Here is a 12506-nt window from a genome sequence, read left to right as displayed (position 1 = left end):
AACTCATAAATCTGTGCTCCTGCACTGTTTTGACATTCCTTTTCCTCTCTTTTTTTTTTTTTTCCTTCCCCTAAAAGAACAAGAGTTCTTATAATCAATAACTCTGGAAAGGAATCAAGTTCCATCCAGAGATTTCAAGTTACCAGAAATTCTTTACAAAGTCATTAGAGACTATTCAGGAACTACAGAGGGAATGTTTGCTTATCTGGGAGCAATACGGGGAATTCTCGGAGCTAACAATTTTCTCATTTCCTAAAGAGAAAAAAAGGTGTTTGTGAGAAAATATGTAAGAGCATCATGCTTTGTTTAGAGCACTGTAGTTAAACAACAATTCATAATGAGAACAAGCACTGTGAACTGCAATCTATTTGCCTAAAAAGATTTGTTTCGTTAAGGAAAGAGTCCCCTGTAGATGGTGCTTGTACATGAGTTGATTCTTGTTGAATAGTTGTTGAAAGGAAGAGTTTATAACACAAGGTCAGTATGTTAGTTGCAGAGAGAAACTAATTCTATGAGCAAGAACTCAAACACGCCTGCTGTAGCCCTTCTATTAGAAAAGTTAACCTAATAGGCAGCTCCTGTATCCCCTGTAGCAGTTTGGCACAAGCCAGTGAATTTGCCCCAGAATTATGACTTTTGTTTTGTTAAGATAGAAGAATTTTTAAGCCTGAAAGCTGTTTCTGCCTTGCTTTTTGCAAATGTCACCCCAGCCTTGTTGTGAGCTCTATTTACAGCTTCTAGAGAAGGATTGAGTCAGCAGCTTGCGCCTTGTACCTTGCTCTAGCTGCATTCTTCCCTTTGAGGAGCCTACATTTTTGTTACGTTGAAGCAAGCTGGCAAAACTGGTGTGTAGATCTTGACCTGGAAATTTCATAGTGAGGTAGTTGTTACAGCTGATCTAGAATCAGTGTTTTAAATGAAGCTAACCACTGTATAATAAATGCCTTAGTAAACACATTATGCTTCAAGCCATTAGTAATTACCTCAGCACTGATATGAATGGATTCAGCTCTCACTTCCTCTAGGAAATAGTATCTCAGTACATCTAGTCATTTCTACTGAGATATACTGAAGAAACCTTTAGAAAAAGCTTGACAATTTTACATTTCTTAACCCACAGCCTTTGGCCAAAAGTGTATTCCTGTGCTATAAAGATGTCTAGATGCTTGATCTGGCAAAAACTTGCATTTTAACAGTAGTAAGTCAAAATAATAATTTGATGGAATTACCATCTTTTTTCTGCAAAGGGGTACCTATAACAGAAAAAAGTTATAGTCAGCGTGAAAAAACAGGATGTACAATTTTCATTGCCTACCTGAAAATATCCTGAAATCATTACAGCATTCCCAGGAAAATTTTTGCTTACCAGATCCACTGCTGCTCCCTTGAGTTATTTTTTCATCATCTTCATCATCACTGTCACAGTTTAATGCCTGAAAAGCTATTTCTGACTCTGCGTCTACTTGATTAGCATCTGGCTCTTGCTCAGCAAAGCTTCGCAATGCCACAAGGCGGTGATGTATTGCTGCATACAGGTATTCAGTGTCTTTTGAGCTTGCCTGCAGAACATAAAATGCATACAGTCCAAACTAACTGATAAAAACCTCTATTTTTCACAAAGAAGCTAAGAAATCTTCAAAAGTAATGAAAGAGCTGTATTTTGTCCTTTTTAATCAGAACAATCCACTTAAGATTCACACCTAATAATTCATTTCAGAAAATAAATTTAAAGACAAATAATGTCAAGTCTCTTTAAGTGGTCTCATAATATGTAGGTGTGATCATTTTCTCTGTAGTTACAAGAAACATATGCATAAAAATTACTATTTCCCCTGAAGAGACAATTCCCGAATATGATTCTAGTAGTCAGAAAGCACTGAAATGTTAATGGATGTTTTTCATTTTGGATAACAGAATAAGTAAGAATTTTAAAACCTAATTATAAAATATTACTTGTGATTATAAAATTTAAAGATACCGTGAATTCTGCTACTATTGTCAAAAAGAAGATGAGCATCTTCAGGAACGATAATTAAGAACTAGACAAGGCAGCTTTTTGCCAGTGCATAAAATCTTCAGGAAGTCATGTCCTGAGCAGTGTGTTCCATTCTGGTCATCACATCTCAGTGATATAGTACAATTAAAGAAGATAAAGAAAAGGTCACCAAAAATGACCAAGGGTGTGGTGCAGCTCCTTCTGAAGAGTGGAGACTTTGCAGTCTGAATAGAAGGATGAGAAAGGAGTATAACCAAGGTTTTCAAAATTATAAAAGGGTTGGTTGTACTGAATATGGTACCGTTGTTCATCAGACCACACAATAAATGCACTATGGTACTCTTAGTGAAAGCAGTAGAGGATCAGCGTCAAAGAAAGTGCTTCTTCACAGAGTGAGTAAGAACTTCTAGAATTTGCTGCCTCAAGAAAGAATGGGACATACCATATAAACTAAAAACAACAGGCCAAAAATATAGTACTAAAAGTTTTAAAAAACTGAGTTAGAAAAATTCATGGATAATAATTCCATAAAACAGATAGCAAAGGAATCAAGTAGGGGTGCATGGCTCTTATATCCCTAATACAACACTTACGGATACTGGGGGTCGACATACTGGGGGTGAACAGACCATACAAAGTGGCTGTGCTTCCTGAAAGTACTGCATTTGGGCACTGTCAGAAGTGCCAGAAGAGCACGTGTTATGTTCTTATGAATCGGTTCATGTACTAGAGGGTAACTGAATGCATATGGTCTTCTGCAGCCCAGCTCTCCACTTCTATGCATCATGTGGAGTAATTTCTATTTGTATCACTTGGCACTAGGAAGAAATGTCTGGATTCGAATGACATGTTGCAGTGTGAACAGGTGGAAAAGCTTTGTGAACTGGCAAGCAGCGGCCGATCAGGGTTGCCTTCTGTGCTACTCAGACTGGCAGCAGCACAGAGATCTCTCCCTGCAGCTAGGCAAAGGAGAAAGTAATTCAGAGTTGTTCAGGTGTCTCAACTGCAAATGCAATTCTTCAGTGGGCAAATCCGAGCTCTCAAGAAAACACAGCTTTTCAGGAAACACAGAGTCCTAAATATAACAAAGGCAGCTATTCAGTCTGATCATTTCTGTCTGTAGCTTTCTACTTACTCATGCAAAAGCTGGATTTCCTCTGCCATTTCAATCTAATATGAACTCTGGCTTCTGCCAAGAGGGGTGGACTCTCCTCTATACATCCTCTGACTCGTCATTTCTACCCTATCCATTGTGTCGGTACCAGCATTAAGGTGATCACAGGGTGAATAAAATCAAGCTAAAAAACTAGTGGCAAAACCAAAAAACCCACACAGATTGGTTACCTGATCTGCCTCACTCACGGCGCTGCAAATTCCAATGCCACCAAAAGGAAGGAGGAAGAAACAAGCATGAGAGGAGGGGCAGGGTCAGCCCTCTACGTAAACCTGCTGAGTACTACAGTACAATCCTTATGAAGTCTCGTGGACTGTCTCCTCTGTGGTCAGCATCATAAGACTCCACTCCCTGACTCATGAGAAGCCCTTTGGATGATATCTTGAACCAAACCTATCAATCATTCATGTGACATGGGAAAACCAAATCTAAACGTCAGTTACAAATATCTGCTGATGCCTTGGAGAAGTGGGCTCCACCGACAACTAGACCAGCCTGATTTATGTGCCAGATCTTTGGTGATGCCTGCTGGGTGTCTCGCACTTAGACCACTTTGCCTTCCACACTCAAGAGTCTTGGTGTGTGGCTGGATACCAGCCATAGGGATGGATACTAGATGCTTCAGTGCTGACTGTAGAAGCAGCTTCCTGCAACCCTTGCCACACTTGTACAGCTGTCATGTGTCTTGGTTTCCTAATACATGTCTTTTCTTACTGTCCAGAAGGGCCAGGACAGAATTTAAGGAATGTTTACATCTATATAGATGAACAGTAGGAAAACTGTGCAGCACATCTGGAAATCTAGGACATTTTAATTCTCACATGCACACCAGCTGTGCAGTACAGCTAAGTTAAGTCACTGTCTGAAAGTGATAGTCTGCAGTTCTTGCACGTACAGCGTATGATGCTTTGCTTGTGCATGTCATGTGACACTTCCAGGAAGTGGTGTTTTGGTTTTTTTCTTGCCCAGGAGGCTGAACACTTCCCAGAAAGATATATGGGGAAAATGGAGACATCTTTAAACTAATATGGGTGCTCTCACTTCGCTACCTTGCTCATTCATGCCATTTATTTGCAAAGAAGTTCATTGCATTTCCATCCTGAACTTAACAGCCCTTGCTAGAGAAAACCAGGATTCCCACGACTGTTGTTTTACATAGGATGACATTGCAAAATCTGTCTTCTCCTCAGCTGAGAAATGGGGTTCCTACACTGGATGGATTTTTGCAAGCACTGTGTGAAGAACCACAGCAGAAAGCTGCTGCCTTGTACCAAAGTAACTTAGCAATATGTAACTACCTGTGTGGAAATTCTTACAGTGTCGCTTCCGTAAGTGAACCAGAAATGGTAAATGTCTGTTTAAGGCCATATCCCATCTTCACACCTTTGTTTTGAAATACCAAGGGATGGCACCTCTAACTCATTTCATAATAAAAGCCATGTAACAGCTAAGCTAAGCGTAGCCTGATGAGCATAAAAGGCCATTTGCTAAAACTAAAGCCTCAGCGAGTTTTCAGAATCCTAGATGAAATGGGGATTGGGATTGGGTTTTTATGTCTTGCTTACCTGAATTAGAAATACTTGAACAGAGTGGTCCTCTTGGTCTGTTGCAGTGAAGCACAGGCTCTTTCTGTTTGCCCTGTTTATAACCATTTGTTTCCACAGCCGGCTGTTGAGAATCAGTCTCAAGCTACCTTGATTTCGCATAACTAAAACAATAAGGTTTATATGATAAGTCATTGGAGCCATCTTCATTTTTACTGCAGCAGTTTGCTCTAGCATGTTATACAACTTATATTTTCATGAATTATTCTTTTTAATTTCGGTGTAAACCTAGCATGGTAAGATACTTTTTAAAAATACCAGAATATGTTAGTTTCTTTCAATACATCTGGTATACAAAGCAAATAATGTGCTGAAACTGTGCAATACAGTACAAAAAATTGACAGCACAGTAAAAACAAAATTCCAGAAGTGACCTGAAACAGTGCTCCTAGAAAAGCCAAATCAACAAAGTGCAAATGTGACTGAGCTAAAGACGCATTGCAGTTGGAATACGCAGAACCTATGCAAGCGTGAGTGCACAGACTGAAAAATGCCCAGTGCCTCAGGCCATAACACAGCTAACTTTATCAGGCAATGTTAAAAAGATTCTCAGCAACTTGGCATAAATAAAACTAGCTACTAGTTTTAAATGTTCTGAAATAAACTTCTTCTGGCCAGCAATAGTACGAGTTATTTGGAGTTTTGTGTATGCGCTACTTCATTATGTAATCCTTACTTAGCCTTGACTGTAACATTCCGTGTTTACTGCTAGAAGTGTCATTAAGCCTCAGGGATCCTCTGCCTCTTTCAATCCAGGTTAAAGAAAGCTTATTAAATATAAAGAGCTTGCAGTTGATCTGAAAGAGAAATGCACAATGGAAATTGCCAGCCAATGTTAATTTTATTCATTCTAAAACTTTATGGTTTTAAACTTTTTAATACAGCCATACACAAGTATACAAGATAAATATATAGATACATCACCATTATTACCAAAAATGAAATGGCTTCCAGATCTGTGCTAAACTTTCTCCTAGTGATGGAAAACATGCAGTATGAATCCCAGTGTTCTTTTTCAATTAGTTCATCTTCATTAACTTTGTCTGTGATACCCACTAACACAGTTGAATTTATTGCAAATGTTCTACAGTCTTATTCCCTCTCTCATAAGGAACATTATGCAGCCCATGATACCAGTAGCACTACAGGGAGACTCCCGCTCCAAAGAGAGCAAAACTTCCATGTTCTGACAAGACAGAAGATTTAACCAATGATAATATAATATGAATTTGAATGTTAATATTTTTAAAATCCTATGTATCATTTTCTAAGAAATTAATTAATTAATTGATTTTCTAAGAAAATAGTATTTTGAAGATGAACAATAGCAAGGTATGTCCTGCTGGACCAGAAAAATAATTTATATTTTAGATGAACTATAAAACGAATTACTTTGGCAACACATCGCTTTTTTTAAAAAAAAAAGTTTTGTCATTAAAAAATCTTTACACAAATCACTTCCCATTTTGATGTTTTAGTTAATGCTGGTATATTGTGTAGATGCTTATAAAAAACAACTGTAGAATGAAGTTTTCAAGCAGCCACTTACTGAAAGGGACTAGAAAATGAACATATAGTATATGAAAGGGACTAGAAAATGAAATACAGTATGTAATAGAAAATAACAGCCTACAGAAAAATGGGTTAGTAGAGGCGTATCTTTAAAACATGAAAATTTAACATATGAACTATTTTCAGACTGCTGCAGTCTGCAATAGATCTAGATGTCCTTTTCAACAACAAAACCACTCACACACCTGTAACACATTGTGTTCAGCTTCCTCTCCAGTTATAACTTCAACTTTATCTAACAGAATTTTCTCCACTGGCTTGGAAATACTAGCAGCTGATGATTCAATTAGTGTTTCATTCCTCAACAAAGATGTTTCTATAGGGAAAAAAAAAAATGAATAAGGTACAGGGAATATTTTCAGGACAACAAAATTAGCACACAGGAGGGCCTTTGGCTTCAGTAATTCCTGTAGTATCTGGTATTATTTAGTATTATTAATAAGGTTTTGGCCAAAGAGGTAAATGGAAGAGAAAAAGGCTGGAATACTTCAAAACTACTCATCTGTTTAGGCTCATTTTGAATTGAGCAGGGCTCTCTGCAGTTGCAGAGGTTTGCGCCGAGGGACAACTTGCAGAAACAAGCCCTAAATAATTAGAATTTGATTTTACAAATGAAACTGCTCTGTCATATTGCTGTGCAGATTAATAAATAATGAAAGACACGTGTCCCCATATTCAGAATGGTAATACATACTCAATGAGTATTTGATGGGAACATGAAAGGAAAAGATTTGAAAAGAACAACATTATTACAAAATTTTGTATATTTGCATACCTATATACATTTGCCATAGGCTTTATTTTTTTTACTTGTAAGAATGTTCTTACAAAGTAAGAGGATCCAATACATCCATTAATAAAGAGAGGTGCAAAATTTGGCAAGAAGGCTCAACATAGGGGCCTGCGTGGGATTCCCTTGCAACCTAGTTTTAATTGGCTTGCCTAGTAGAAAAAATAATGCCAGAGTGACAAACAACCCCTGAAATCTGTTTCTATGGAAGTTTCAGTCCTAAAATTAGGATACAAATATAGCAAAGTACTTTATATGAGCAGTCACAAAATGCAAGCAGCAGACAGCTTAAAATGTAGTTCAAAAATGAGGTACAAAAGGCATTCACAAAGTTCACCGAATTTCTTTTTTTCACAGAATATATAATTATGATCTGTAATAATTAATAATAGTAATATTCTGTAAAACTCTATCCTTTCCTGAGTAACTCAGGAAACTTCTCAAGTTAGTCCAGTTCAAATGTCATAAACCAAACTGTAGCTGCTTTCTGCATAGATTTTGGCATGCACTGCAACTGTACTGGTGACTGGATGACTTGAGAATAGATGAAAATTATTGGCCACCACTCATTTGACATCCTCTAAGATAGAGCAAAACTATAATGATAAAGCTAACTGCACTTGTTTGCCGAGTATGCTTACTTGTTTGTGGTCTGACATGAAAAAATTCTATTGGCATGGATGTTATTTCTCCTTTGGATGAATTGGCTTCATTACATAGCCTGGAATGCTTTTCAGGACTCTATTAAAAACAGGGGAAATAAGAATTCCTATTTAAATAAAATTGCTATGTTATTTCAGATAAAACAGAACACTGAATCATTGAATGCATGCTAGGCTGAAGATCAGCAGTTGTAGTATCTTAAGAGTAAAAACTGATCCAGATCATAAAATTTCAATATCTAGAGGAAGTAATTTTATTATCATAAAATCATTACATCATTTTTCCACCAAGAAGAATGGCCTTTTTGTTTGGTTCCCAGACTAGGATTTAAATCCACTGAAAGACTTAGATGTTTAAGTACCAGCTAATTTCCAGTTTAAGCACTTAAGCCCCTGAAGAATAGCTTAAAATTCCCAGACACCACAAAGTTAACGTCAGAGTTAATTAAAAATTTCCATGACCTTCAGTTTTTGCAGATAAATTTTTTCAGGCATTTCTAAATAAATGCTTCTGGCTTCTGACAATGCTCAGTGCCTCAGCTGCACCCGTATAGGTAAATCCATGTCAGAAGGCATAACCCAGACCTGTGGTTGTCAGGCTTTTTTCACTGGAGTACATTCATACTGTTTTCATTCTACTTCTACTAGAAACCGAACTTCAATTCCATTTTAAATGGTGCAGTCCTCAGCTTGGGAGCCACGTTTTTGTCTGAGTTTCCTTCAGGGCTTGATCCAGTAAGCTGTCTCACAGCATGCACAATATAGTTTAACACTGGACATGGACACTGTCTGGGATGGGTGTTCAATTTTCCCCTCATACTAATTTCTCCTGTCTCTTAACAGTTATGATGCTAGAGCGGAGGGGACCACATTCTTTTATCTTATACTGTGGCTGTCTCACTTTATATGGAATATATAAAAACCCCTTTTTCAGGACAGAAATTGAGCAAAAGAGAAAAAGTGCATACGGGTATGGGTTAGTAATCAGAGTTATTATCTAGGATGGAAAAGACAGGGATGCCTATCCCTCCTACAGCAAATATTTAGATATTTAGGTATTTTCTCCTCAACAGTCATTGGTATCATATTTACTCTCATCCTTAAAAGAACAGGAGGCGCTAAAAAGGATCAACTTCTGAAAAAAAATTAAAATCATAGGTACATTAACCTTGATAATAAGTCTGCCAGCATTTACAGATCTTACCAAAACTCTGTCAAACATGTTTTCTCCAAACACAAAATCAGAATTGCTGCTCTTTTGTACACTTCTCTCATCAAACAAATGACTTCTGTGGGAACAAAATAACATGAGAATGTGATTTAGAACTATTTAGAACTTTGTAAAGAATATAGAGAAGCTCATATATTTACTTAAATGGACATAAAATGACCACTTAAGTAATCAAATTCTTTAAGAGAATCAGAGAATATTCTCTACATAACATTTCACAAAAGGAACAGAGAGTATCGCACTGTACTTCACGAATATTATTGAGGATCTTCCTTAAAAGCAAAGAACAGGAAGAAAAATTACATGCCTCAGGGAAGTGCCTTACTCGAGAAACTTTGATGAGTTACATTTGTTTCCCTGCTTCCTTTTGCTCCACTAAAAGATTACCAAGAATTAACCATTATATTTTCTTGTTGGTACCCGTCAGAATCACGTGCCTTACAGGACACCTTGGTCATCCACCTAACATCTTGGAAAGGCAGAGAGGCAGTGCTTTCTAGCGCATACACTTTAGGTTCACATAAATACTGCAAAAATGTAAAGGATGTGTCAAATGATGAGGTATAACTAAAACAGGAAGGTAAGAACTTCCCATTTTTCAGCAACCCGTTCCATAGATATACTTAAAATGAGAAGTGAAGAAAACTATAGTTTGGTGATACAGATTTGGGAGAAAATTTAATACACTAGATAAATCAATTTATGTTTAGGATCTGGGCTGTGACTTGATGTGGCAGAGGCTACATTAAAACAGCACTTGTCCTTATTCTGTCCCTTTTTCCTTTTTAGTGTCTCAGGTTTTCCAGATAATTTTTTTTTTTTTTCATTGTCACCCTGAGTTTAACTACTCTCAGTCAGCCTCTTACCTCTCAGGAGGTTTTAAGAGAAGAAAGCGAATGCATTAATGCATTTCAAAGTATTACTTGTGGATTACATTCAAGAATATTCTAATATAAGTAGAGTCGTGATTTGACCTGCTAATTACACAGCCTCATTAACAGGATCCAGTTTTTATAAAAGTAACTAGAAAACTTCTATTAACTTGTAAACTTCTTTGTGTGGAAGTTGTTCCTGATGCTGGTTTGATTCCATTTGGGTTTGTTTGTTTGTTTTTGCAAAAGGCTTATAGATTGCTTGTGCTTTCTGTTGAGCTTAATCATGGCATCTCTTGGTGGCAAAGGGAAAACCATCCAGGTTCTTGATCTTTCTGTTCCAGAAGGACAACTTGGCACGAAGATAACCTGATGTTCTGTCACAAACTGCATACTTCAGCACCACTTCACTGCTCTTCCAGATCATTTATCACCCTTTGGGGGCTGAAGAGTACATATGTCATGCAGAGAATATTCCTGTTAATAAGCTGGGTTTGTTGCCAGAACTTTGATTGACTGACTCTAAAACTTCTTGTGTTCATGAATACTTGAAATTTCTGCATTTAGGATGAAGGAATTCCCAAGTACAAGTTATATCCATTTTACACTTAAGGAAAAAAAAATTATTCCTCATCATTCTCATGCCTGATATGTTGCTAAGTGTGGTGGGTCACCAGGTGCCCACCAAAGCCTGTCTATCACACCTCCTCCTCAGCTGGACAGGGGAAAAAAATACAACAAAAGGTTCACGGGTTGAGGTAAGGACAGGGAGAGATCATGGGCAAAACAGACTCCACTTGGGGAAATCAGTTTAATTTACTATCAATCAAATCAGAAGAGGATAATGAGAAATAAAAACAAATCTTAAAACACCTTCCACCCACCCCTCCCTTCTTCCTAGGCTTAACTTCACTCCCAATCTCTCTACCTCCTCTCTCCCAAGTGACACAGGGGGATGAGGAATGGTGATTGTGGTCAGTCCATCATACATTGTCTCTGCTGCTCCTTCCTCCTCAGGGGGAGGAATCCTCACACTCTTCCTTTGCTCCCGTGGGAGACAGTGCTCCATAAACTTCTCTAACGCAGGTCCTTCCCATGGACTGCAGTTCTTCACAAACTGCTCCAGCAGGGGTCCTTTCCACGGAATGCAGCCCTTCAGGAAGCAACTGGTCCAGTGTGGGTCCACCAAAGGTCCGCAGGTCCTGCCAGGAGCCTGCTCCAGCATGGGCTTTGCACAGCCTCCTTCAGGCATCCACTTGCTCTGGGCATGCAGTCCTCCATGGGCTGCAGGTGGATATCTGCTCCACCATTAATCTCCATGGGATGCAGGGGCACAGCCTGCCTCACCATGGTCTTCACCACAGGCTGCAGGGGAATCTCTGCTACAGCTCCTGGAGCACCTCCTCCCCCTCCTTCTTCACTGCCCTTAGTGTCTACAGAGTTGTTTCTGATATATATTCTCACTCCTCTCTCTGGCTGCCATTTGTTGTGCCATTTGTTATCCCAGAGGTGCTACCACCATTGCTGATTGTCTCTGCCTTGGCTAGCAGCAGGTCCATCTTGGAGCCGGCTGGCATTCTCTCTGTTGGACACAAGGGAAGCTTCTAGCAGCACCTCACAGAAGACAGCCCCCTGCTACCAAAACATTGCCACACAAAACCAATATGCTAAGACAAAGAGCAAATAAAGTACAATCAGAAAATGTGTCTCTTTCCAGCCTTGATTCCTTTCACGCATGTTCTGGGCCATGAACAGAGAATCTGGAGTGTGTTTAAACGAATGAGTTTCTTACCCTTAAGAAAAGTCCTCACTAAAATTTACTGAATTTTGATGAATTTCCATCCTGAAATTTCATCTGCTACTCCTAGGCTGCTCCAGTAGCAACTTAGTAAGGATAGCACTCCAGAAGAGCTAAAAATCAGAAACTAGAGTCTCATCTCAAAGAAATAATGTAGGAAATGGATTTTCATTATTTTCAGTAGTGTAAGGAAAAAGTAATCAGTGCAAAATCTTTCTTTTTCTAGACAGTTAACTGGAAGTGCCAGCCTGAAAGTCTTATGAAAACCTCAATACCCTTACGTTGCTGCGGGGCAAGAACAAAGTGTGCCAGGGATTACATTGCCATGGAAATGCAAAACAGAGGCACTGAATTCAGAGAATGATCACCAAGGAGGAAGAATGGGAGAAGGACAAATGTGGATAAGATTCTGGAAGGGGACTATGGAAAGGGAGTAGACCCAGGTACTGTCCTTCTCAAGGTGGCTGTAATGGTCTGAGTAGCTGCCAGTTCCAGTGCTTGCCTGGAGCCCCTGCAGTTTTCTAAGCAAATCCTTGTGCAAAGTTGAATACATGAACAGAAGCCTTCATTTTCCCAAGCATTATATTTCTGTCACTTGTGACAGACTCAAGAAACTGCAGATTTCTCCTTTTCCGTTCATTACTACAGCTAGTTCAGGAAATGGAACTGTTGGTTGTTTCCTGGGATGTGGAGAGCTGCAGGAACTGCAGCAGGCTCACAAACCATTTTCATTCATCTCTACAGAACGGCATCACATGGAGAAGAAAAGGAGGGAAAGTAAAAGGGACATTTGCAGGAAGCAGCAAT

The 12506-nt window shown here is 38.7% G+C and overlaps 1 protein-coding gene across 1 annotated transcript in view; it reads right to left on the bottom strand.

Annotated features, from left to right (window-relative positions):
* Positions 1–1229: 1229 nt before the first annotated feature.
* The window catches only part of RANBP3L (RAN binding protein 3-like), a gene marked incomplete at both ends in the record, with an annotated part of 15533 nt that continues 4256 nt past the window's right edge, over positions 1230–12506 (bottom strand). The window contains 7 exons of the mRNA XM_010135804.1: positions 1230–1253; positions 1367–1559; positions 4736–4878; positions 5451–5571; positions 6532–6662; positions 7778–7877; positions 9003–9087. Of these exons, the coding sequence (XP_010134106.1) occupies positions 1230–1253; positions 1367–1559; positions 4736–4878; positions 5451–5571; positions 6532–6662; positions 7778–7877; positions 9003–9087 (797 nt within the window). The remainder of the gene's footprint in view (positions 1254–1366; positions 1560–4735; positions 4879–5450; positions 5572–6531; positions 6663–7777; positions 7878–9002; positions 9088–12506) is intronic.

Source organism: Buceros rhinoceros, unplaced genomic scaffold (genome assembly GCF_000710305.1).
Source record: "Buceros rhinoceros silvestris isolate BGI_N320 unplaced genomic scaffold, ASM71030v1 scaffold4695, whole genome shotgun sequence".
Lineage (NCBI taxonomy): Eukaryota > Metazoa > Chordata > Aves > Bucerotiformes > Bucerotidae > Buceros > Buceros rhinoceros.
The sequence above is the reverse complement of the archived record's forward strand: the minus strand, read 5'-3'. Positions and strand labels throughout refer to the sequence as shown.